The 25208-nt window shown below is 39.9% G+C and overlaps 1 protein-coding gene across 2 annotated transcripts in view; it reads right to left on the reverse strand.

The window, feature by feature from the left end:
* ZFYVE9 (zinc finger, FYVE domain containing 9) overlaps positions 1–25208 on the reverse strand; it is a 45260-nt gene that overhangs the window by 8430 nt on the left and 11622 nt on the right. For both annotated transcript variants that reach the window (XM_014939196.1, XM_014939195.1), the window contains exons 4-12: positions 21771–21870; positions 17994–18170; positions 17014–17183; positions 15629–15752; positions 13778–13900; positions 12379–12534; positions 4034–4258; positions 1472–1554; positions 633–737 (exon numbers count right to left, since the gene is read on the reverse strand). In XM_014939196.1, the coding sequence (XP_014794682.1) occupies positions 633–737; positions 1472–1554; positions 4034–4258; positions 12379–12534; positions 13778–13900; positions 15629–15752; positions 17014–17183; positions 17994–18170; positions 21771–21870 (1263 nt within the window). The remainder of the gene's footprint in view (positions 1–632; positions 738–1471; positions 1555–4033; positions 4259–12378; positions 12535–13777; positions 13901–15628; positions 15753–17013; positions 17184–17993; positions 18171–21770; positions 21871–25208) is intronic.

Genomic DNA, 25208 nt, shown 5'->3' on the forward strand with positions numbered 1-25208 from the left:
TGGTTTCAAAACAGCAAGGTGACCCCCTTCTCTTCAGTCACACCACGAAATCCATCACCTTCTCTATTGCTCGCTTTCATTATTGTTTAAATACCTTGTCACTAAGCTTTCTCAACAGCACTCAATCCTAAAGACACTGATTTTCTCACATCAGAAATCAAGTATAAAATTTCGATGGTGGGAGAAATTTTGCATAAAATAAAGAGCAACCCAAAAAATACTAATAATTGCTTCCAGTAAGAACATACAATGTAGATGAGATAATCTAATTCACTTTTTCCTCCTGGTTTACCTCAAGCCTAAAGTTGGCTAACATGCTTGTTCAAATCAAACCAGTATTTTCTATTATTTACAATTACACCATAGGCAAACAGTTAAAAAACCTGAAGAAAAGGAGTTTAAGAATTTAATTAATACTGAATTGAATTACATTCTTCTTGTGGAGCCACCCTCATTCACTCTCAAAACACGTGTGCATCGTGCATCTACCATTGGCTTTGGAGGCAGTTTTCCCTAGTGCCAGGGAATAAAATAAGATTCCCTTAGATCCCAGGTCCTGCAACCACAAAGAAATTGTACACAAACGTATTTCTCACAAGCATTACCTCATTGTAATACCTTATAAGCATTACCTCATTGTATCTGTTGCTGGGAATTTTGATGCTGGTTTTTCTGACCTCCATATCAACCACTAAACCTTGGACCACCGGCAGTGTGTACTGGTAATTTCTGAAGTCCTGGTAATTAAAACAAGTTTTTAAAAGTTAGGCACGATGATCAACATTAGCACTGTAGGTTTCATAACTACCCTAGTGACTCCTAGTTAGCCCATTAAAGTAATTGTAATCAGTGACTGAAAGGCAGGGAGGAATGGAGACATCACAGCTTGTAACCTACATAATTGCAGTACACAAATGAAAAAACATCATCATGACTGTTAGCCATTTCACTGATTTTCTTACATCAAACTTATTATTCTCCAGCCTTGAATGTCATCACTGTATGTAAGAAAATTTGCTCTCTGTGTTCTGTTACATTACTGGATAGAGTTATTAGTGTTTCTAGCAGTGAAATTAAGTCATGCATCAAAGAGAATTTTCTATATTGAAAACATTAGCGAAGTAGGAAGAGCTAATAACTTTGCTTCAGTTGAAGTACAATCAGAGAGCTGTGACTGCTCACTGTGATGACCCAGCACTTCTGAGGAAGGAATCTCAGCACCTACTGCGCTTTTTTCCGGATCCAAACATCCTCAGGCGGCCAGGTTTTGGATATTGATTTGGGTACCTTTTTTCACTTGACCGTGTTGTCGCAAGCTACTATCCAATATCAATAACAGCAGGTAAATTCACCCAAATGCCCACTATTTCCTCCTGTCATCATCATCTAATCTGTGCCACGGGAGTAAAGTTGTCCCTACACCCATCCATTCACACCGACAGAACGTGCAAACTCAAGTCTCAGCACTTACTGCAAGAAGGTTCATGATCGTGTGTCCAGTCTCTCCAAACAAAGGCTTACGGAATCGGACACTAAAAAGTGGGCACGGATAAACTAGGATAAAATAAAACAGAAAGGATCAGATTCAAATTTGCATATGGAGATTCTGCAAAACCAGACTCAAATCCAATCTCCTCAGTCGAACACGGTAAGCAGCAGCAAAAGAAGAGATTGGAAAGAAGACCAGAGTTTTAAAAGCAAGAGGGAAGAAGGGTTTGACGTTATAACACACCTTACACCTGTGTCACGGCTCCTTGCCCATCACACTATGAACAATAAGAAGAATTATGCAGAATGCCAACAAGTGCCACACGGCAGGACCAAAACCTAGCGATGGGGACACTGATTGCAAAGATGACCTTTCTAAATGCTTTTCCCGGGCTATTTCTTGGAAACAGCCTCTCCCTTTTTCATGGCTATTCTGCTGCTCTCCGCTAGAGCATCATAAGCTTTTAGCTTCTGTGGCTGACGTGTGACATTAAAGCAATAATAGTGAGATTATTTCATTTTCTGTTTCCATAATTTCGTAAGGACATGGCAAGTTCTCTACAGGAGTATATAAAAAACAATAGAAATGACAGGTATGGTATGTCAGCAATGCAAATACCCGCATTCCTTGGCTGCCAGGCACACATCTACCTATGACGCAATTCGAAGCGTGGCGTATGGATCTGGCCACATTGCATTCTGGTGCAGCAGAAGCCATAGCAGTGCTTGAGACATGACTCATGCACTAACATGTAATGCCAAGGTTTTCTAAATGCAAGTTTGAAGGAAGGTTCCTAAACTGTCCTCAGGCAAACACTCAGCCTGATTTCCCAAAATGCTGCACGTCTTCACAGCTCCCCGTGTAGTCAGAAGGGGCTGCAAAACGCCCAGCAGGTCTGAATGGCGTCACCAGGGCTTCCTGACAGCAGCAAGCTCCAGCTCCTGCAACACTGATGATCTGGAAAGATGGCAGCTCCTACACGTGCACCACACAGCTGACCGACTCACACAGTGTCCTCAGGCACCAAGACGTGCTCAACTTCCCATGTCCACCACCCTGGACACACACAGCAGCTCAGCTACGCCCCAGGCACACTCAATTCCCTCTGCTGGAGATGTACAGTTGACCTGCAGATGCTCAGCAGATGTTTTGTGGACAACTAGCAACCCAGAGTGACTCCTGCACCTGAGCTGCTGCGCGTTCAGCAGCATTGGGCAAAACCTGACAATTCCAGCAGAAAAGAGGATGTACCCAAGGAAATCCTGGGACACAGGTTTCCAAGAGAGGACTGAAGAAGTGATCTGCAGTCATGAAGATGCCTGAACACAAACCACAGCTACAGAAGGAATCCAAACCCCAGCTTCCCAGCACATCAGAGCAGGTACTTCTCTCTGTGAACATAGAAACATTTGTTTCTGTGCTCAAAACCAGATGCCACATCCAATACATGAGCATCTTTGTTTGCTTTTCTAAACATTGACAGGAATAAACACACAAATTAAAAACCTCATGGATACACACAAAAATTTAAACACCTTTAACACTAAAGTTTCTTTGGACAGGTTTAACCTACAGTCCTTATCCTCAGAAAGCAAATTTTGAAGATATTCTTTCCCCTCTCCAGTAGCATGTGGATTTTATGAAAAAATTCCCAATGTTCCTTAAGCATCATAACTTAAATTTACAAATCCCTATGAAGCTTCTCCTCTCCAGTAGCACGTGCATTTTATAAAAAATTCCCAATGCTCCTTAAGCGTCATAACTTAAATTTACAAATCCCTATGAAGTATATTTTAAAACGTATTTTGTTAAAAAGTTTTTAAAAAAAACCAAACAGACCATTTTCATAGTAATTCATATGTGCCAATTAAAAGAACAGATAAGCAAGTCAGCAAATTTTTGGCCCATCGTGCTGGACAGACTTCCAATAATCTCTTTGCTCCAGCAAATGCTTTCTGGAAAGGTTTTTATCCCGACTCTACGCTAATTTCAGGCTGACTGCTAAGACTTTGTTCAGCTGAAACACTCTCTCCAGCATTTGTTAATAGTTGCAACAGAATTTCTTGCAACAAACTGCCACGTCCGTTGCCCCTGCACACATATTGTTATTCTCTAGAAAATATGCGTGGTTTTAAAAACCTAAAAGCAAAAGCTCTTTCGTTTCAGCACGGAAAAAGCTTAACCTCTCCAAGGCTCTCCCCTGTCCCAACCACACCAGCTCAGTAAGACTCGTTCTGCACACAACTATTTCAGGTCACGGAGTGAACTACGAACAGCTGCTCAGAACTAGATTTGTCTCCACAAAAAATCTCCCTGATCAACCCGCACAGCTGTAAAAAGGCTGCAGGTCATATCACAAAGCTCAGGGCTGCCGTGCTGTTAACTGGATGCAACGTTGGTATGAAACACCATTTTTAATTGCCTGATTAAGCTTGTGTGGCTTTGATAGGTAACAATTTAGGGTTGGGTGTGTGTTTGCTCTACACCAGAATATATTCTCCTGCAGAAATAATAATTGCAGCTAGAAGAATGCATGTTACTTACGTCTGTATTCAGCTCCAAGCCTCAGCATCAGCCGAATGGGGAACACTTTAGCCCAGGGAGTCTCCCATTTCTGAATGAGGATGCCAAACAAGTACGGTGGGGTTGGGAGCACCAGGTCTTGCAGGGACTGATACGTGGCTGCAACGTACAAGAACCCTCCGTGTTCTTTGCTTCCAAGGAAGCTCTGGCTGAAGAAGGAGTGTCCCAGGTTGCCCACAACATTACCTATGGAGAAAAATGCTCATTACTTCACTGGATTGAGAGCTGTATCAAGAATTTTGAAGATTTTTTTTCAGAAGGGGAAAAAAAAAGTATTAAATTCCCTTTGCTTCCCAAAGCACTAATGTCTATTAATCACAGACGAAACAATGACTTGCTGCACAAAGGGGCTCAGGTCACCTCCTGTGCAAAAGTGCATAATCTGTTATGGAGTAACTACTACAGACCAGAGCCACCAAAGCCATGACACCTCCAGTTGATCCAGCTTCATGATACATGTACTCGGTGACTATCACTGGTAGGAAGTCAGTTTTGTAGGACCCTGCACACTTCTTTCCTGCACCACGCCGACAAGTGTTACCAGGACTGTACATATAACCACAGACCCACCACCCCTTTCTGAGGGAGCAGGGAGGGACACCAACCTCAGCCATTCCTGTGACCTGCCTCTTTTCATGGAGATCTGGTTGTTTCAAGCAGTAAAGGCAGCTTAACAGGGGGATGATGCATCCCGGGGATAGCCAGGGAAGAGGAAAGCATTGCTTCTAAGGAAGTGGTACCTACAACGTCCCCCTAACACTGCAAAAGCACCCAAAAAAGTCCTATTTTCATTGTCCTGGAGATATTTAAAGGGTTTCCACTTCAGCAGCTGCTGTTGACTGAACTAAGCTTTTAGGCCCAGCTGCGATTCGAGAGATGTGAACCCAGTCAGACCATTAATGCCCACTGGTTGTCTTTCCATTTAGGCAAACCGCTGGGGTGCCTGCTCAGACACGTACTGAAGATCTGGGTCATTTTAAGAATTACACAAAAGAGTGTTTATTTAATTAGTATAGTTAATGTAAAACGCAACTGAGAGAGACGCAGGGGAGAAACATCACTAATTTTTACTCACATTTTTATTCTTTGATGCTCTTTAATTTCCAAAAGTGTTTACACTGGAATGGCTGAATGAATCTGAATGTTGATTAGATTATTATAGCATCCAACGCAGCATTTAACATTGAAGCAAAGAACCATGGTGTGATTCCTTTTATCAAATGACAACAGCAGCATGCAAATAATGTACAGAACAGCTGATCACAATTCTCCATAGGAAGATGTGAATATTAATAGCGTTGATTTGCTCTCAAAGCAAAACACAAGTAATTTCAGAGAGCACAGTGTGGTTGATCACACCACTCATGAGGAATCGCGTGGGTTTGAGGCACTCCTGCAGGCCTCCTGGGCTACTGCAATAATCCCAGGCTTTCCCACCTGCAGACAGAGAGACTAAGTAGGAGTTTCTGCTCTTTCTCCATCACCTCATAATGGAGTGTTCGCATTTGACCTCAAGGCAGTCATGTACGTGTCTCCGAAATGCACATCGCTGCTAAGTAGGAGGTTCTGCTCTTTCTCCACCACCTCATAATGGAGTGTTCGCATTTGACCTCAAGGCAGTCATGTACGTGTCTCCGAAATGCACATCAACTGGACAGTAACTGAGGGCTTCTCCCTTTTACACACACAAGACACACAGACACACAAACACTAGGTTTTAAGTAAGTGAAAACTTGAGTCACAGACGTGCAACTGACATCCTCGGTAGTACAGGTATGACCTTCAAGTTTAAGCCTGATTTTTACACTGCAAAACAGCCTAAAAATCACACATAAGCATTTACAAATGCAAGGAAAATAAATACAGTAGGCACAGTTGTGGCCCAGCAAAGGAAAGGTGAACCAATGAGTCCTTTCAAGTCTGACCTTTACTTTGAACCCCTATGAAAGTCCCAAGTAGGAACAACCCTCCATGAAGTCAGCACCAGGATGAGAGCAACACCTGCCCTCCCTCCAGAGGCTGTGTGTTCCTCCAGACCCCCTCAGCACAGTCACCACTCACTACTGCTTCCTGCACATGACCTTGGGAACTCCAGCTTTAAACCCAGCTACTGGCAGGTCTGTAAACAAAGAGCTCCTTTTATACTCCGACTAACAAGTAAGTTCAGGGGATTCCTTGCTATTCAAATTTGTGGGCTTAGTGGATTATTTTAATTTTTTTCCTGTGCCCACAAGGTGCTGCACAAACCAAGTTCTCAAGTCCTCTGTTGGACGTCCCATGGCAGGGTGCGATTCATTCGTACCTTGTCACCATCCTGTGAGGATAATTTTTAATTTTACAGATACACACAAGCCAGAGCTGCCACCATCAACTCGGATCAAATTCCAGAACTCTTACAGTGGCTACAATTTCTGTAATGCTCAGCTGAGCATACTTGATGAAAAGTAGCTACTCATCAAACTGAGAGACTAACGTGATTAATAGAGCCACATTGAATGTTGTCAGCTGCTGAAAATCATTGATCCTGCCCCTGTGCAAATGCATTTCTCTGTCAGCCCGTGCTGTGACACTATTGCCTGCTCAGTGAACTAATGCACCAACTCGGGCATCTTGCTGGTGAGTGCAAACCAACCTATCAATTGGTGTTCATGAACAAGACTTTCTCTTATCTAAAATAGCTGCTGGCACCTTTCTATCTCAGCTCCACTCGTTTGCTTTTGCAGTTCCCACCTACCCTCACTAATCTCCTCTTCTTCATTTATACTTCCTTTTTGCCTTCCCATCTGTTCTTACCCAAATAGAAGCTACAGGCCTGATAGTAAAATTACTTGCTGAGCTGCTCCGTTCCAACAACACGACAACAATAATCCTTTCTAACTTTAAAATGTACGAAGTGTATGAACTGCTAAATTGAACTGAATTCTGCGCCTTTTTCCAAAGTATTTTCTGCATGAAAGAGGTTAGGCAAAGTGAAGCTGTACAGTACCCCGGAGTTCTGAGGCGTGTGGTACTGCCCACTGGGATGACAAAGCAATCAGACATTTCCACTGGTGACTGATGCCAAGTGCTGCAGCAGAAGGGGACGACTACTTATTTTTTTCTGTTTCAGGAGACGGAGATTCAAGGCTCACACGCTTGGGATGCCTTAACAAGAATTTTTTCAGCCAACAGAAACATGAAAAAAAAAAATCCCTCAGAGTGGAATGTGCGACTCAGCTGTTCAGTACTTTGCTACCATAAGCCACAGCGTTATAAATTACTCCTTTTGACACAAGCAGCTCACAAAGTAGCTACCACTACTAAGAGCACAAACTATTGGGATTAGGTAGTTGTGCTGCAGTTCATTATTCTAAGAGAATGCAAGACCCTGCTGTGTGGAGAGCATGGCAAAAATCAAGCAGGTGTTTTCTTCCTACTTCTCTGGTGCCCTTTTCAACCAGCAAACCCAGGTCAAAAAGCCACTTTGGGCTTGTCCCACAAACATTTCTGCATTAACCAGAGCTTGTCTACCTTTGCTGCCACGTCTTTGAAGGTGATTCCAAGTCAAAGCCCCACTGATAAGCTGCTATGGCCAACTAGATGTGGTCAAACCCAACCTACTGTTATGCATTTTAAGCACAGAACTGTTTCAGAGGCTTGTAGAGAAAGCATAGCTGTCAGAAAGACCTTCCAAAAAGCTACCCTTCTCAAAAGCGTGTAATTTAATTTACCAAGTATCACGACTTCCTTTCTAAAGAGGTAATCTCAGAGTGAACAGAAAGGTGCCTTTCCTTATATTAAGTTCCAGCACCTGACATCAGACAGTTGATATTATTTAGGAAGTGCCTTAAGTGTGCATGATGCATCTAAAGCAGGTCTGCAGGAGATCAGTACTTATTTTCTTCTCAATTATGCTGGGTTACCCTTGACTTCAAATCCTAAGCAGCTGTATACAGCCCTTTAAAAAACCCATGCTTTTAGCCACCAATATGACTTTCTCTTCAGTCATGATCCATGCTGTTTTGAATTCCTCACTTAGGTATCTTTCTCTGATGAACAATGTACTTTGCGTATCAATTTGGCAAACCCTTCTGGACTCAAAATAGTTTATGTCAGGAAAGGTAAAGAAAAAAAGAAGATATCTGCATTTGTTTATTGTCCTCAATATGTGGTGAAGCTACTTAGCTGATTTTACCAAAACCAGTGAGGTTAAATTCCTAATGTATACTTCCTATCTTTTGGTTAATCTCAGGTCATCCAGCCTCAGGGAAGGCACATATGTGGCTTGGGGAAGTTACCTGCATCTGGCCAACCTCATTCCACCAGCATCAGTCACAAGAACTGTCAAGGACCAAACACCATTCTGAAAACCCAAGCCTCCCGGTTCTGTAGCAAGAGATGCAAAGCAATATTCACCTGGGAACAATCTTCCCAGATGGATTTTCTTCAAGAGCAAATGAGCACATACTCTTTGAAAAAGCAATACAAACCCAGTCGCTACCAAACCAAGAGCCACAAAGAGCCACAGAAGAGACAAGACTGTGAACGTAACTTGATGGCACAACACATCTGTAGCAGATACCAACATTGGGAAAAAACGTGTGAAACTCAACATTCAAAGTTCTGACCATACTCAGCATCTTTTTATTCAAACACATCAGCAAGTGATTTGGAAAGAACAAGGGACAAGGGACAGAATGCTTCACTTATTATCACTGTGAGGAGTAGTTACCAGCATCTGAAACTTCCTCAGACCAGCCTGTGGCAGAATTCCAAACGATCACTCTCACACCTTATAGGACATCAACATTACAGTTGCAGGTGTGTATTATTCACTCAGGTCACCTGTTCTCTGCTCAGAACATCTACATGGGTCTACATGGGCTTCTTTATAGATCTACTCTGTATTAGCTACCACCTTATCTAATTGAAACCGGGCTGGATAAAAAATACACAGAACTGTGACTGGGATAGATTCACCCTTACCTCGATTATCCCCAAAACCAGAGAGATCACAAAGCCACTTCAAACAGTTGCCAGATTTGCATTTTCAGTACAAAAGTAAGAGTAGCATTTATTGTATCCCACCAAAGGGTTGATGCACTAGGGCATATCTGGCAGCTCTATATTAACACATTCAGACGGACAGAAGTTCTCATTTTTCCATTCACTAGACCTCCTGCCAGGCTTATAGCCAACAGACAAGGATAATCATGGGATTACTACTACAACAGTACAACTACTACAACCACAACAGAAATCATTAGCTTTCAATTTCCAAACAAGAAAAGCAACACAGCAGGGAGCTCGATGACAGAAGAGCCAGAGGAAAAATAAAGTGATGGAAACTGAACAGCAATTAATACTTGCTTTAATTAACAAAGTCAGAATTTATTTTCACTCACATATATACAACCTATAGTGAAAAAATGCCATTTTTCCTTCAAAATCTTTCTGTTGTTTAACAATTATGAAGTCCTAGCACCAGACCATAGCTTGAGGTTGAGGACTTCCCATAAGAGAAAGTGATGAAGGTTGCTGGTGGTCCTGCACCAGAGTGACATCTCCTCCCTGATGAAATGGGAGATGAATGTGAAGGACAAACTGCAAAGCATTGAGCGTACAGACTAAAGGCTGCTGCCCATGGGCCTGGGCTCTGCTGGGGCTACTGCAGATCCAGACCCATACCCTGGCACCAGCCAGGAGCAGTAACTACCACAGAGGACACCACTGTCCTCTGAGGAAAGCAGAAACACCTGGGAAGATGATAAGTGCATACAAGCTTGTGCAGGCTTGAATGCAGAATCCAAACTTGAGCAAGAAGAGCTAGTAAATAAATGTGATTCATGAAGAAATAAATCGCTACAGATATGGGATTTAACTAAATAAACACAGGGTGAATGCTGTATTTTTCAGCTGAAAACAAAAACAAGAAAATTGCTCCAAAACAAAATCAGTATCACTAAAAGTAATTCTTGTTTCCATTCCAATTAAAAATACTGTATGTGTCTTTATTTTATGACTGTTTTTAAGAATACATTTACTAAAGAAGATAAATAAAAAAAAATCCACAGGATTTATTTCACTTTCCTGATGGGAAAACAAATTTAAGCCAACACATTATATAATGAAAAATGAAACTGCAAGGCAGGGTTTTAAATAGTCTCTAACTTCTAATGGGAATTCTCGTTTACTCTAAATATCTGTCATCTAATTGCCAGGAGAGGTGCAGTGCCTCTGAAATGAACAGCTTTGGAAGCCTGGCTCCATCTACAACAGCGTGCAAACTGCTAACCGTTACCAAGGGATTAAGCCACCAAAGCGAAGCTCCTGCAGCATCACATCCATCCTCTCTCTCTGCCTGAATAATATTTAAAACACCCAGAGCTGCAAATATGCTAATATATACTTCTCCCTCCCAAATACACATAACTTGGAAACTAAAAAAGAATGGATATTGAGAGAGTGCATTACAAAACGCGATGGGAATTTATCAAGGTGCTATGTTTTGCACACGGGGTCTGGTGTTACACAGCAACTCCTGATGCCTGTCTACTTCTACGTCTCTGAAACGCAACACAGAGCAAGTCCTGCCCAAAGAACATTACACAGGGGACTTCTTGTGTTCTGCAAAAAAACTTCCACAGGGTCAGGTGTTACACAGCAACTCCTGATGCCTGTCTACTTCTACGTCTCTGAAACGCAACACAGAGCAAGTCCTGCCCAAAGAACATTACACAGGGGACTTCTTAAACAGTGAAATTTGGTTTCTGATTAAGAATCGTACAATAGTAGGCAGCTATTTCCACCAGTGCAATTGTAGGGTATCAGATTACTACCACTAGAGCACTAAAAAAAGAATTCCAAATACATTATGTAGGAGTTATAAATTATGTATTTCTGTAGTGTAATTGTACAGAACTTCATTGCAATACACACACCAAGCTGGATTTATATCTCCTATATATTTATATATACACACACATATACACACATGTGCGTGCAATTTTTCATACCTCTATCAACATAATAATTAGAAGATAAAGCATTGCAAATGAAGGGAGGTTTGGAAAGGAATTTGTTTCCAGTGTACATGAGATCCATTACAATATGTGATAACAGCACATTCTGAACCTGGCAACCTCTCTCGACAACCTGACCTTTGGTGTATCAAGACTTTTTAGGAAACTAGGTCTTTTTCATTATTTTATTAAAGTGCTGGATTCTGTCACTCCAAAGGCATTGCAAATGATATGCAGAAGCCTTCATAAATACATTTTCAGTATAAAACCTTAATGTGATCCAATTTCACCTCTGGAAAACTAGCCTTATTTTCTAAAGAGTGGAACCAAATGCTTGCAATAATTTTTGAATTCTAAGGTCCAACAAAAGTGGAAATGACTTAGCAAACGTAAAAAGCATAAAGGTTTACATAACACAATCTTGCAATTGAGATTCTAAAATTCAATATTTGGGGATAATTTCTGCAATGCCCTATAATTCATTCCAGGCACACATATACATATGTATGTCTATTACTTTATAATGTAAATAGTATCTCCTTTATGTGGCAATAGACACACACACACTGTGGGAATCAAATTTCTAAACGACTTGGTTTGGGGATATTTAACATACTATCCACAAGGATTCTGAACATTTTGTTCCTGTATCTTTAAAAAAGCTACCCTGACTTCAAGCTGAAAAAAAAAAATAAAATATTAGAAGCAATGTCATTAGTGTAGGGGATTCTGAAAATTTTGTTTCTGTATCTTTAACAAATCTACCCTGACTTCGAGCTGAAAAAAACCTAAAATATTAGAAGCAATGTCATTAGTGTAGCCACGAGCCCTGCTGAGTACCCTACCACACTTACTGCTAAATGAAGTACCGCACTAATTTCAGCCGTTAGCCATATTCAAATTCTGCCCCCAGCACCCTGCAGGAGCAGCCAGAGCAGTCTGCCTGGTGGCTGCTGAACACCAACTTGTCACAGGCAGAGCCCTCCTGCTCCATTGCTGTGACAGTCTGTGCATGGTCTTTATAGCCCAAACCCCCTTGTTCTGCTGGCACCCAGAGGAAGGCTGGAAGATCTTTGGAGCAGGTCCCCAGGTTACCAGCACCTCGTTAATACTTTTATTTGGTGAGTTGAGTATAATACTGGATACTAATAAACAATAACAACTCAGCCCCCATCAGTTTTGATCCTTATTCTCCTTTTATATTCTTTTTTACAAAAATAGCCATTTGCTAACTGACAAAAAATGGGAGTATCTGACCCAGTACTGTCATCTATGCAAAAAATTTTTAACAAGGAGCATTCCTACCTGCTAAGGCATCCCGGTAAAGTTGCACAAAATGGTTAAAGATGTCCTTAGGCAAACATTTCTCATCAGGCAAACACTGCAAGAGGATGACTATCTCTGACTGCCCCACTGCATGCATGCCTTTTGTAGTGAAACACCAGCACTTCCTGTTCACATCTGCAGAGAGGAAAACACGCATCAGAATTTCATAAAATATGCCTAAATTTCACTACAGGAAGATAGCTCTTTCAAGAATCAGTTGTACAGCTTGTGTGACACCTGTCACATAGACAAATTAAGTTCTATATGTGCTACCTTGCAAGCAAGCACGTCCAAACCAAAAGCAGCCCAATAATTCCCAGTTTACAGCTGAGGAAGACTCAGAGCATTACAGCTCCCAGTCGGATCATGGGATTAACACCACAGAGCAGACTTTTGGCAGTTTCTGTATCCAAATTAAAGGACAGGATTTAAATGGGCAGGAAGGAACCTGGGAAAAGGCCAGGCTGTTGGCTGTGCATATCATGGTCCTGACAGCTAAACTGGTTTCAGACAGTGATAACTCTGTCTTAAGATGGACAGCTGGACATCAGGTGTCTTCATGAGATGTCACTGTGTTGCTCTGCTTCCATGAATGTTAGTGATGATACATTCTCTAAGCTTCACAATTTATTTGTTGAGAATACTAAGTCATTGAATTCAAATCTTTCATCTGATATATGTGTATATATGCATACTAATTACATTTATATATAAATATGTAAAAAATCGTACTGCTATCTAACCAGATGTCAAAAGGTTTATAAACAACATCTTAATTTATTGTATGAACTTTTCACAGAACCAAAACATTTTACTGCAGAACTGTCCCTCTCAATTTCTCAAATAATATTTTAACCTGCAGAGATGAACAGAGCAGAGGTACTAACATGAGAAGCCATCTGTACACCTCCCCATCCATTCCTTCCCCCCTCCCTCAGCACACGTGCACACACAGAGAGCATAGAAGAAGACAGGAGAGGTGCACAGTGGAACACAACCTGAGTAGGATCGGATCCTATCCGCTTTTTCCAGAACGGGATGACAGGGAAAGGAGTTAAGCAACCAAAGGAAGAAGGAGTGATAAAATACCTTGCCCTACCAAGTTGGACAGAAGACACTGATCTCCAAACCTGTGACTGGAGGCTCTATCAGACTAGAGTCTAGTTTATATTTTCTACACAAAATTATCTGTATTGATGCCTAAAGCACTGGAAAAAAGCGTTTTATAATTTAATTTAATATTGCTAAGTACAACTTTTTCAAACTATGCATATTTTCAGAGACTGTCCTACCAAATAAAAATGCTGCTGTTCCTACTAATAATTATATAACATTCCCCCTTTCATGCCCCAAGCCATATTTAATAATAAAAACTTACAATTTACTATTTTTACCATGGACAGCAAATTAGCATTTAAAACAAATACAAGAGGGTCAGGGCCACCATCCTCCAGCTGCTGCATGACAGAGATCTGAGAAGGTCTCTCTTCTACAGCGTAGTCTATGAAAGAGACAAGTAAACACACAGTGAAGTCCTTAACTTACTGGCACAGTACCTTACATTATAATCAGATAACCCAGATTTTGATGCTTTTGTCTTTTTTGACCTTTAAAAAAAACCTTATTTAAGTATTGCTCTTTTGATTGATTGTTTCCTAGGGTGGTATTTTCAAACTTCAATAGTATTTAGGTGCATAACCCGTGCATGTCCTTTAGAGAAGCACAGGTTGTTTTATAAATCAACTTTTTTTCTGGTATCAACTGGAGAAGAAAATGAAAACCAAATTGAGAAATGTGTCATGGTGCCAACTGAAATCCCAAATGACAAAGAACTTAACAATTGTTATTTATATCACAGTAAAGCACAAGAGCATCAGTCCTGGACTACAAACACCGACACATGGTCTATGTCACATAACTTACACTTTCTGTGCATTAGCTACTGGGAAGATAACAAAGGGGGGAAAACTATACAAAACAGCATTTTTCATAACTCATAGAAGGTCTAAATCCAGTGTAAAATAGATCCCAACATGAAACTTCAAAGATATCTGTAATGTACCTCTATGATTAGACCTAGATGACCAGCAAATTAAAATTTTTCATCCATGTGATTATAATCTACTCTGCATTTAAGCTTTAACGAAAAATAGTTACACTGATGAAAACAGATTTTGAAATAAATGTATTGCCTTTCCAGCTAAAATTATCTAGAAAGAAAGGTAATTTGGCTTTCTAATGTGAAAAATATTTTTGGAATCTTTTTGAATAGAATTAGAATATCAGAAGTAAAATGCTGCAAAGAAAATCCACTCTGTGACAGCATATGAAACAAAATCAACTTTGCATGCAAAATACGACTTATATGAGGTTATCTACACAAAAGCTGAAAAGTATACTGTAGTTTCACTCCTTTTTTGTGGAGGAGACTGAATAATCAGGCACCCACATGAACAGCTAACACAGGATGGAACAGATTTGTTTTGAAATTAAATGCTGCTCACATTTTGGTTTCACACTATCCTGCAATAAAAGGTTACTTCCAGCTTAACATTAGAAATGCACTGTATCAGCAAAATACTTAATAGGAATGAAAAAAACAAAGATGAAAAAACAAGTTAACCCCAGGAATGTATTAAAGAATATCATGAATCAGGCTGTGGAAAGCAACTGTGAGATAAACAAATACATACATTTTTTTAGCCTTTTAAAAAAATAGTTTTTAATTTTCTGAATTCTCCTCCATTTAGATACTCTGGGAGGGGACATCACAATTGCTAAAAGCTTCACCGTGGGCCAAGATGTGCGACAGCGCCGTTGAATGCAGTGCTTGGGGATGCCTCAGACAGAGCGGATGTTCCAAGAGAATTTCAGAGAAAGGAAACATGAATATTCATAAGGCTAATTAAAATGTATCTCTGTGTGAAACATTCCCCACAGTCCGATTAGTGAAGAAATTAGCACATATTTCTGGACTGAAGTTAATTTTCTTTTTGCTTTGTGTTTTACTTCTTCCAGTAATTTCATTGCAAGATGGGGCTCTTCCTGGTTGCTAATATGGATCAATGGTGCAAATGAGTGTCACAACATCTAGGCATGAGTACTTACTGTCAGTTTCTTCAAATATTCAGCATATTGCCAGCATCTTATTTTTAAAATAAACACAGTAACTATTAGGTTAATAGGAACTGGTAAGCACAGAAGCTTAGCTGCCAAATTATACCCTCACCTCCTTTTACTCCAGTGGAGATGAGAATTGGAGGAAGACCATCTTCAGGAATTAGATTCATTGCACTGCCAACAGGGCTGCCAACCTGAGTTATATTTCCCGAGAATACAGAAGCATTATCAGTCTACAAGAAGCAAACAACAAGAAAGGACAACATTACAAAAGTAATATAAATGTAAGAGCTGGCTGACTAGATTAGTAGATGGAGGTGAAGGAGACTGTGTCTGCTGGAGAACCATAAGCACCGAGTCATTTGGCTCTTAAACAAGAGATGAACATGTAATGACTCCTGTATGTGAACTATTACTTAAAAGCCTGCTTAGACAGAGGCTGCATCTCCCTCCTCCAGCACCACACATACCCATTTCCTTCCAAAATCAGAAGGCAGGTATGCCCATCTGAACTTTCTGCAAAGCCTGAGATCCACTCACATGGGCTATGGCAGATTTAACACTGATAGATTTTATCTGCACTTTCCTGCACACATCATTTTGTGAGAAGCGTCAAACAAAATATTTTTCTGCTTTGTGCTATGACAGTCTTATTGTTTCAAACTTCATCATGGCCATGACTCAGCTTTTTAAAAACATGCATTACATGAATAGCCTTCATACACAGCTGAAGACTTGGAAGCCACCTAGCACACAGGCTTCAAACATTCCCTGGTGCTCTGCCCCGCAATAGTTCATTTCAGTTCAAAATATATGGTTGTTTCAGCACTCTGCAAACATTAAAATAAGCGAGGACAACGTACTAAGATAAGCCTCAACAGATGTCCCAGATCAGTCCTACTGCAATCACCATAGAAGCTAATATACTATTCATGACCAAGGCAAGCATGGTATTTTGAGAAGAGACTGAGGGGGGATCTGATCAATGCTTTGCTACACAACGTACTAAGATAAGCCTCAACAGATGTCCCAGATCAGTCCTACTGCAATCACCATAGAAGCTAATATACTATTCATGACCAAGGCAAGCATGGTATTTTGAGAAGAGACTGAGGGGGGATCTGATCAATGCTTATAAATACTTAAAGGGTGGGTGTCAAGAGGAAGGGGCCAGTCTTTTTTCAGTGGTGCCCAGGGACAGGACAAGAGGAAATGGGCACAAACTTGAATATAAGAAGTTTCATCTAAACATGAGGAAGAACTTCTGTCCTGTGAGGGTGGCAGAGCAGTGGAAAAGGCTGCCCAGGGAGGTGGTGGAGTCTCCTGCTCTGGAGACATTCAAAACCCTCCTGGACACGTTCCTGTGCAACCTGCTCTAGGTTGACCCACTTTGGCAGGGGGGTTGGACTAGATGTTCTCCAGAGGTCCCTTCCAACACCATGTGAATCTGTCATTCTGTGATTCTGGGTGGTGAAGAGCATAATGCTTCCTTACTTCTGCCGATAAAGTGTTGTTGGCCACGGGCTTTGATGGATCATGCGACACTGCTAAGGTTCCTGTGGAAGTTGTCCCAGCCACTGTCAGTTTTGCTGCATCGGCAACTTCTCCATTGGGTAATATTCCATCAGCAAACCAAACACGCCTTTGTTCTCTAGGTTGAGCCACTGGAGAGAACATAAAAAACACAGGGTTTTAGATCTCACAGCAACATTGACTGGAAAATTTGAGTACAGAAGAGCAAAACTGAAAAAAGAAAAGACATCATCTAGTGCATTCCCCATGACAGCATCATGTATAAACACATCCATCCACTGAGAATACTCTGCTTGCCCCTACTGAGGGCAGGAATATCACAACTGGCATTAGCTAGAGTATTTGGAATGAACAAAGTGCAGATACTCTTTAGAAATTCTAACTACAGATTAAATTGAAAGAAAAAAGAAGCACTTGTACCTTCTGCTCCAGGATGCTTTAAGACTCCCACAGGTACCATGACAGTGGGAGGCGGAGAGCTCAGGGCGCCCGAGGCCTGAGCCTGCTGCAAAGGAGGGATAGTAGAACAGTATTCAGCGGGATTGTTAGGGTTAGGGCTCTGGCTTGAGGCACTCATCATGTTCTCCCAGGCTTGAGCTAAAGCAAACAAAGAACAAGAAACATGAGCACAGAGGAAGGTATCTAACAGTCCAAAATACTGCTAGGTTCTCAGCTACAGTAGTTATGGACCCCGCCACCTTTCAAAGGCCATTACTTTATTTAAAAGCCCAGAAGACTGTAAGAAAAAAAAAAGACATCATCTAGTGCATTCCCCATCATGTATAAACACATCCATCCACTGAGAATACTCTGCTTGCCCCTACTGAGGGCAGGAATATCACAACTGGCATTAGCTAGAGTATTTGGAATGAACAAAGTGCAGATACTCTTTCCAAATTCTAACTACAGATTAAATTGAAAGAAAAAAGAAGCACTTGTACCTTCTGCTCCAGGATGCTTTAAGACTCCCACAGGCACCATGACAGTGGGAGGCGGAGAGCTCAGGGCGCCCGAGGCCTGAGCCTGCTGCAAAGGAGGGATAGTAGAACAGTATTCAGCGGGATTGTTAGGGTTAGGGCTCTGGCTTGAGGCACTCATCATGTTCTCCCAGGCTTGAGCTAAAGCAAACAAAGAACAAGAAACATGAGCACAGAGGAAGGTATCTAACAGTCCAAAATACTGCTAGGTTCTCAGCTACAGTAGTTATGGACCCCGCCACCTTTCAAAGGCCATTACTTTATTTAAAAGCCCAGAAGACTGTAATTAAGCAATCAAATGCATAGCAGAAGGAGAAACAGCAATAGTCCTGTCCAATAAAAATATCAGTCCTGAAAGTTATAACAACACACTTTGACCTGAATGATGCTTAGCTCCTCATGGTTCATTTTGTTTCCTCTTCAAAGATTTAACTGAAAACACTCATATATATTTATTTATATATTTATTTATATATATATATTTATCACACTGCATGGACAGATGGACATTCCTATTACAAATGTTCTATAACCCATAAGACACTTGAGCAGATTTATGTTTTGTATATGAGAAAAAGCACTTTGCATTTCTTTATATCCAGGGCAGATTAGTACAGATGAAGAACTTGCATTCTTAACTACAAAAAAACCCACCCTTATGCTTTTAATTCTGAAGGCACGACTTGAACCTTAACTCAATTGCCCAAACAATAACACATAAAACTGTCAACAAGATCTATCAGAAGGAAATCTCTCCTCTAGCTAGTGAAACAGACTCTATGTCCACAGTACTACTCCTTCTTCATCTACAGGGAAGGCTTGCAGCTATGCAAGGTATCAGAAAATTCGTGTGTGTGCTTGCACCTTCAACCATATTAGTATTATACAAATAAACACATTCCTCCAGTCAGGCATAAATATTGTGCCACCCAAGCTCTCAGGGCAGTTATAGCTTCCTTTGGCTATGAATTGTCAGAAAACCAAAATAATAAGACCAAAAAAAAAAACCCAAACAGAACACAACAGAACACAAAGCCCTCCTGCTTCCTCCCACCAGCCTGCAACACCAATAGAGTGAAATGCCTACCAATGGAAAAGGTATTAACATTTCAATCTGAGAAAGATTAATTAAATGGAAGTATTTTTTTTTAACAGCAATTCTATATTCATTTAGAAATAAAAGTATTAAAAAGAAAAGTTACATCTCTAGGATCCTTTTATTAGAAAAATCATAGCAAGGTAAAAGAACATTTTTAAAGCCTTCTGTAAATCAAGCAAAGTGCCAACTCAGCATATCTACCAATTGAAAATACAGTAAAAATAGCATTTGGAACTTTATTAAACACACAGCCTGGCAGTGGAAAAGTGCCAGAAAACACACAACCCTCTCCCCACACCCCAATGAAACACAAAGCAGATACCAAGCAACCAAATCACATAACTACTTTTAAAGTGTGATTCCTACCCCTGGTTCCAAGAGTGTACAAAGATTAATGCTTAACCTGCTGCACTGAGTGGAAAAAACCCAAACCTGTACCGACAAAGAAACTGCAAGGATCAAGAGGGAGGAGATATGATCAGGCTATGGGTTAACTAACCCATAACCAAAAGCATCATCACAAAGCACTGCAGTAGGGACAGAAACAGCGAGGTAGCCCGGGGCAAGCACACCTAAGTATGCAGGCAGCACTCTCCCTGTAATAAACCAAGCAGCGGTGTCACTGTTCGCTGCCATTAACATGTATCTGTCCTGGCAACAGGACAGAAAGGCTTTTAAAAGGAAATCATTATAATATGATCAATTTTATTATGCCTTTTTACAAGAACACTTCTGGTTTCAGCTGAAATATTTTCAGATTCTTCCCTTCCCCCAGATGAAAGCAAATCTTACTCACCACCAAAAGGAGCCAGCTCTCTTTTGTCAGGTGTATGTGTAAATCCTTGTTCTTGTACACCTTGAAATATACTAATTTCTCCATCTCAAAATTTACGATTTTACACCCCTTCAACGTCTTTATCAGGACTTGGTTTTAATTTCTAGATATTACATAGTACAATTTGCTGTTACCTTATGCATTGGGCCTACAGTAAATAATTGTCCTACCACTGCAAACTGATAAATCTTTTTGAAACAGAAAAAAAATTATTCCTGTTTAGTAACAGAAACTGTCTACTAATTTTGGATGCTCATCTCAAGTTCCTTTCAACCGAACCTGCATAATATTGAAATTAGCTATCAGCATCTAAGTTCAGTTAGATGCTCAACAAATTAACAGATCTTTCTGAAAGCAGCAGCCCAAATAATCTACTACACAGTAACATGTAAAGATACCATCAAAATTACCTTGTCTGAACACTGACATAAAACAGAATTATCCTAACTAATTCTTGGTTAAAACTACAGCAGCAATCTTTTATCAAAGTCTCCAAAGTTTAACTAAACATTTCCAGCAATGGAGATTCCATGATAACTTTTCAGTAATTACCAGGATAGTTAGTTATCCTAACCATTAATTTGCTTTTAGAACCTGAATTTGTCTGACTTCTCAGTCTACCTACTTCATGTTAGTGTGTGCCTGTCAGACCTTCCTCTACAATCGAAGTAGTTTCTGTCATTAAGTTTCAGTTATCCAGATATATATTTATACCTTGAGATCAAGTCACCTATTCACCTTCCCATTAATAAACCAAAGACAGAGTGCCTGGAATTTCTCATGATGAGACAGGCTTTCTCATGATTTAAGCACTCACACGGATCTTCTCTCAACCGATTCCAATTTTTCTACCCTCTCAATTTAAGACACAAAAACTGCCCATTGAGTCTTTCAACAACAGCTGTCTCAGTGTCATGGAAATAAGTCAATTGGACAGCATAATCACCCAAAGGTAACTGCCAGCTCAGGAAGTTCTTGAAACTTTCAGAAGCCTCAAGAAACAGTGAAAAGAATACACTGTGTTTGTCCATCTTTATACCACATATCTAAAGTGTTCACACTATAAAGCATTACCTACAAAACACAAGATAGATTCCATGGCCCTTTGGTCAAAACCAAATCTTACACCAAGCAGAAGTAATGTAACTTCTTGTTTGTTCTGTTTAACTTCATAACTCTTGTGGCCTCTCTCTTACGTCCCATGTTCACATCAGCCTTTTAGCCACAGCACCATCCCAGGTTTGACAGACTCTGCAGTAACGTGCCCAGAGCAATAATCCAAACTCAGTTGTCCACCTCTGTGGATAGGTTTTTAGACAAGGCCTCCTACTCCAGCACCAAGGAGTTCAGGAGGAAGAAGAGTTGGATTAATTTGTGGATAAATACTCCTTTCTCAGTTTCCTATAGTGCATAATCTAGAGGCACAACTCATTACTCGTCTCTTCAGCATCCCAGATGAAAGTGTCACAGGTTATCCACTCAAGCATCAAAAGACAGGGAGTAGGCTCCCGAATTAAAAACAAACAAAAAAACCACAGTTTCTGCAATCTTGGTATAGCACTTTCAAATGAAAGCTTCCAAACTCATCGCAATCTTAACAGGTTTTACCTTCTGTTAATCATATTCAGTTTAGGAATCCCCATGCTCTACAGGGATCCCATGCTGATCTCTCAAGAACCTTTGCTGTTTTAGCATACTTACCCATACAAATAAAATATTTTGATTTTATTTTATTTTTCAAACACCATCAATGCAGCTCAACACGAAGCCAGTGAGGCCCTGCATCTCAGATTCTCCTTCCGCTTACCGTTCATCAGCACTGAATGGCAGATTACACAGACTCGAGCTTCTTTTCGATCCATGTACAGCAACTTGCACTTCAGGCTACAGCACGCTGCACAAAAAACCTGGAAACAAAGGGGAAACAACTTAAGTGTTGTTCAAAAATGCATGATGAACGGATGAGTTCAGACAAGAGAATATCTGTAAAGCTCTAGACGTGCAAAATAAGGAGGTAAATAACCAGTATTTTCCCATTAAAGCCACAGCAAGCACTACTGATGCCTTTCCTACCGATCCTGATGAAGCAGTATTATGCGGAACACATAAATGCGTGTTGCGCTGACACTGCACAGTGGTGTTTTTAAAATATGTTTGGCATAAATGACAATGGGCTAATAAAAATCCCTACCACTTTGCAATCTCTCACAGAATTAACAATTTGGGAATTAATTTCAGTCTTAGAAAAAGCACGAGTACTTCTAGAATTAACTATGTTTAAATGCACAAAATTTCTTTACATAAGAAATTGCTGTGGCACAGATTAATTCAAACAAGTCATTTTTATCTGCAGCAGGGCAATTCATCTATATTAGCAACTCTAGCTTTTTAATCTCTTCATATATAACAAGCTGTTTTTCAGTTGGGACTGAAGTGGATGTAGCAAAACGTTTTAAGTGTTCGACATATAAAATGACATCTAAAAAATGCTGACTGAGATTGGTACTGCATGAAAATCTTGCTTGATTTATATATATATTTTTTTAAAGTCTGTATTTACATGATTACAAACACTACAGCATCTCATCTGTGAAGAACCTGCTGTGGAGATGCAGTTGTGTTGCTGGAGCTTCTCACCTGAACCAGCTCTCACAAGTCCCTAGTCCTGGGCAGGAACCAGTGGTGGGGCTTCCTCCAGAGAAGCAAAACCATAAAGCATAAGCACAGCTTTGCACCAAAACAAACACTGGCATGCAGATACGATCCTGTAATAGCAACTGCAATCTCAAAATCCTGCAGAACAGACAAGTCAGGGTGCCCTAATGATTTCTTATTTGTTTTAACGAATATCTGCTTTCTTTAAAGAAATCAGTATTTCCTCAGGGTTGTTATTCCAGTGACATGTGAAGATACAGATGAATACCCATTTCATGCAGAAAGGCAACATCACATTCAGGAAATCCAGAAACAGCAGCAGGTACCTAACGAATGAGTTCAGATATCAAGAGAGAATTTCAAATTTTAATCCTAGGTAGATAGTATAGCTACAAATCACTATGCAGTCTGATGATCTGTAATGCTTTCTTAATCCAAAAAATTATTCCATCACCACTACACAAAAGCAGTATTTCTGTAACAGAGACAAGAAACTACGTAAGATTCTCATATATAAATATATATAAGCCTAACTAAATTTCAACCAAGTTAAAGATCACACCAAAGGCTTGCCACAGCCTTTTAGTGGCAAGTGTTTAAAATAAGCACGTATAAAATAAGCTCTGAGTTCACCATGAGAGCTGAAAATTGAATGGGAAGAAAGAAGAGCTCACCCTGTCTCATTTCAACCAGTTTTAGTAGTTCCTAATTATGTCAAATTAATCATTTAAGAAACAAAATGTAAGTGTGTATACACTGGCCTTTTCATGTGAAAATAAATAAAAAAAACCCTTCCACATATCTGAAAACCTTTTAAAAAACAAAAAATCAAATGTAATCTAAAAATCCGATTTCTGCATTTACACCTTAACCCAATTTACAGGCATTCTAGGGAATATTAATAACAACATCACAGCATATTTTAGAGACATTTGACATCATTTCAGTTCTCTGGGAGAAACTTCCAGTCAGAAGTTCAGTATCGAACATGGAAAAGTCAATGTCGTCAACCATAAATGAAGGACTAACGCAAATTAATATCTAATTATTAATCAAACAACACATTTTGCATTCAGCAAAGCTCCCAAGTGCAATGATCTAAATATTAGAAGAGAAAACAGACACTGTGACAGAATATCTACCCCTTATCTGTATCAGTAGTAATGCAGTGGAAGACCACAAGCCAGCACAACTGGTAATTCAGTCTTGTTATTAACGATCACCGAGTCATTAACTCAGTATTTCATGCTATAAAAAAAAAATAAAAATCACATACCACTGTCAAAGCAAGCTTCTATGTTACTCGGGTTTTCAGGTTCACTGGGAGTTGTTAAAGCACTAGTTGCTAGGGGATTTGGTGATTTTTTTTTTATATTTTAGTGGAAAAATATAGTTTTGGTTGTCAGTAAAAAGATGACACACAAATATTCTGTTTTTCCTATCAAGGATGAGTGTTTCATCTGATAATAGAAAATACATAAGGTAAAATGTATGAATGTGTTGACACACATTTTTCAAGTTCTTAATTTTAATTCAAAATTTACTTTAAGTGTATTACTTTCTACCACTCCCCTGAGGTTCATATCTTCCATTAATTTTGCAATTATTATCCTGAAATTAAAAACTGAGACAGACTTCCCAGGTGACACTGAACTATTTTTAAATGCAATTTTCATTCCCAAATGGGAAAGATACATTCACCCCTACTACAATGTTTTGTCATGATGCTAATAAAACTTAAAAATAAACTGTTGTGCTGAAGCTTGTGCTCAAAAATATCTACTCCTGTGACGACTCCCAGAAACATCTAACTGCAAGAGCTGAAGACATTAATTTCCCCAGTTCTTTAAGTGAGATTCAAACATTTAATAGAAACATTGGAAGTGTCACTGTGATTCAGGACCTTCACCAGAGGAACATGGTCAACACAACTTGCTCTGGGGATGATTATCTTCACCAGAGAGCAAGAGCAGGCAACTGAGAATAGCTATGCCTCGAGGCACTACAGCTAGATTCATTAAAGCTTGCCCGCTAAAGCCTTTGGTCTCTTTTCTCCCAGAAACACTACAGGAATCAGGTGTTGTAAAGCAATTTGCTGTAAGTGCTAAGTGTTATTTGACTTATTAATAAATACTAAGAATCAGCATAAGTGCTTTTTTTTTTTTAGAGAAAAAAAACAGATGAAGGCATGAAATATCGGAATTTTCTGCCACAACTTTTGACTGCACATGTGCAAATTTGGCCCAGGCAAAATTTAGCTAACAAAAGTTCTAGAAACAAGTCATTCTGAGGATCGTTGGTGAGAATACTCTGAGAATACTAAATACTAATATGTGTTGAATTTTTCACATCGGAGAAACAAGTTTGTCTACAGAGCAGAGGGACCTTTTATTTTATCCATTCCCCACATATCACCCAAAACAAAACTGGTTGTTCTTCTCAAGGCTTGTCTTCAGGAGTTTAAGAAGAAAAAAAAGAAAAAGAACCCACACTACATTTTTTGGCCTTGCTCTATCTGTGCATGTTTTATCAATTGTATTTACAGATATTTTTGTTTTCTGCTTCTCATTTGTGTAATTCAGGGCCTCAG

Source organism: Calidris pugnax, unplaced genomic scaffold (assembly GCF_001431845.1).
Source record: "Calidris pugnax isolate Ruff unplaced genomic scaffold, ASM143184v1 scaffold18, whole genome shotgun sequence".
Lineage (NCBI taxonomy): Eukaryota > Metazoa > Chordata > Aves > Charadriiformes > Scolopacidae > Calidris > Calidris pugnax.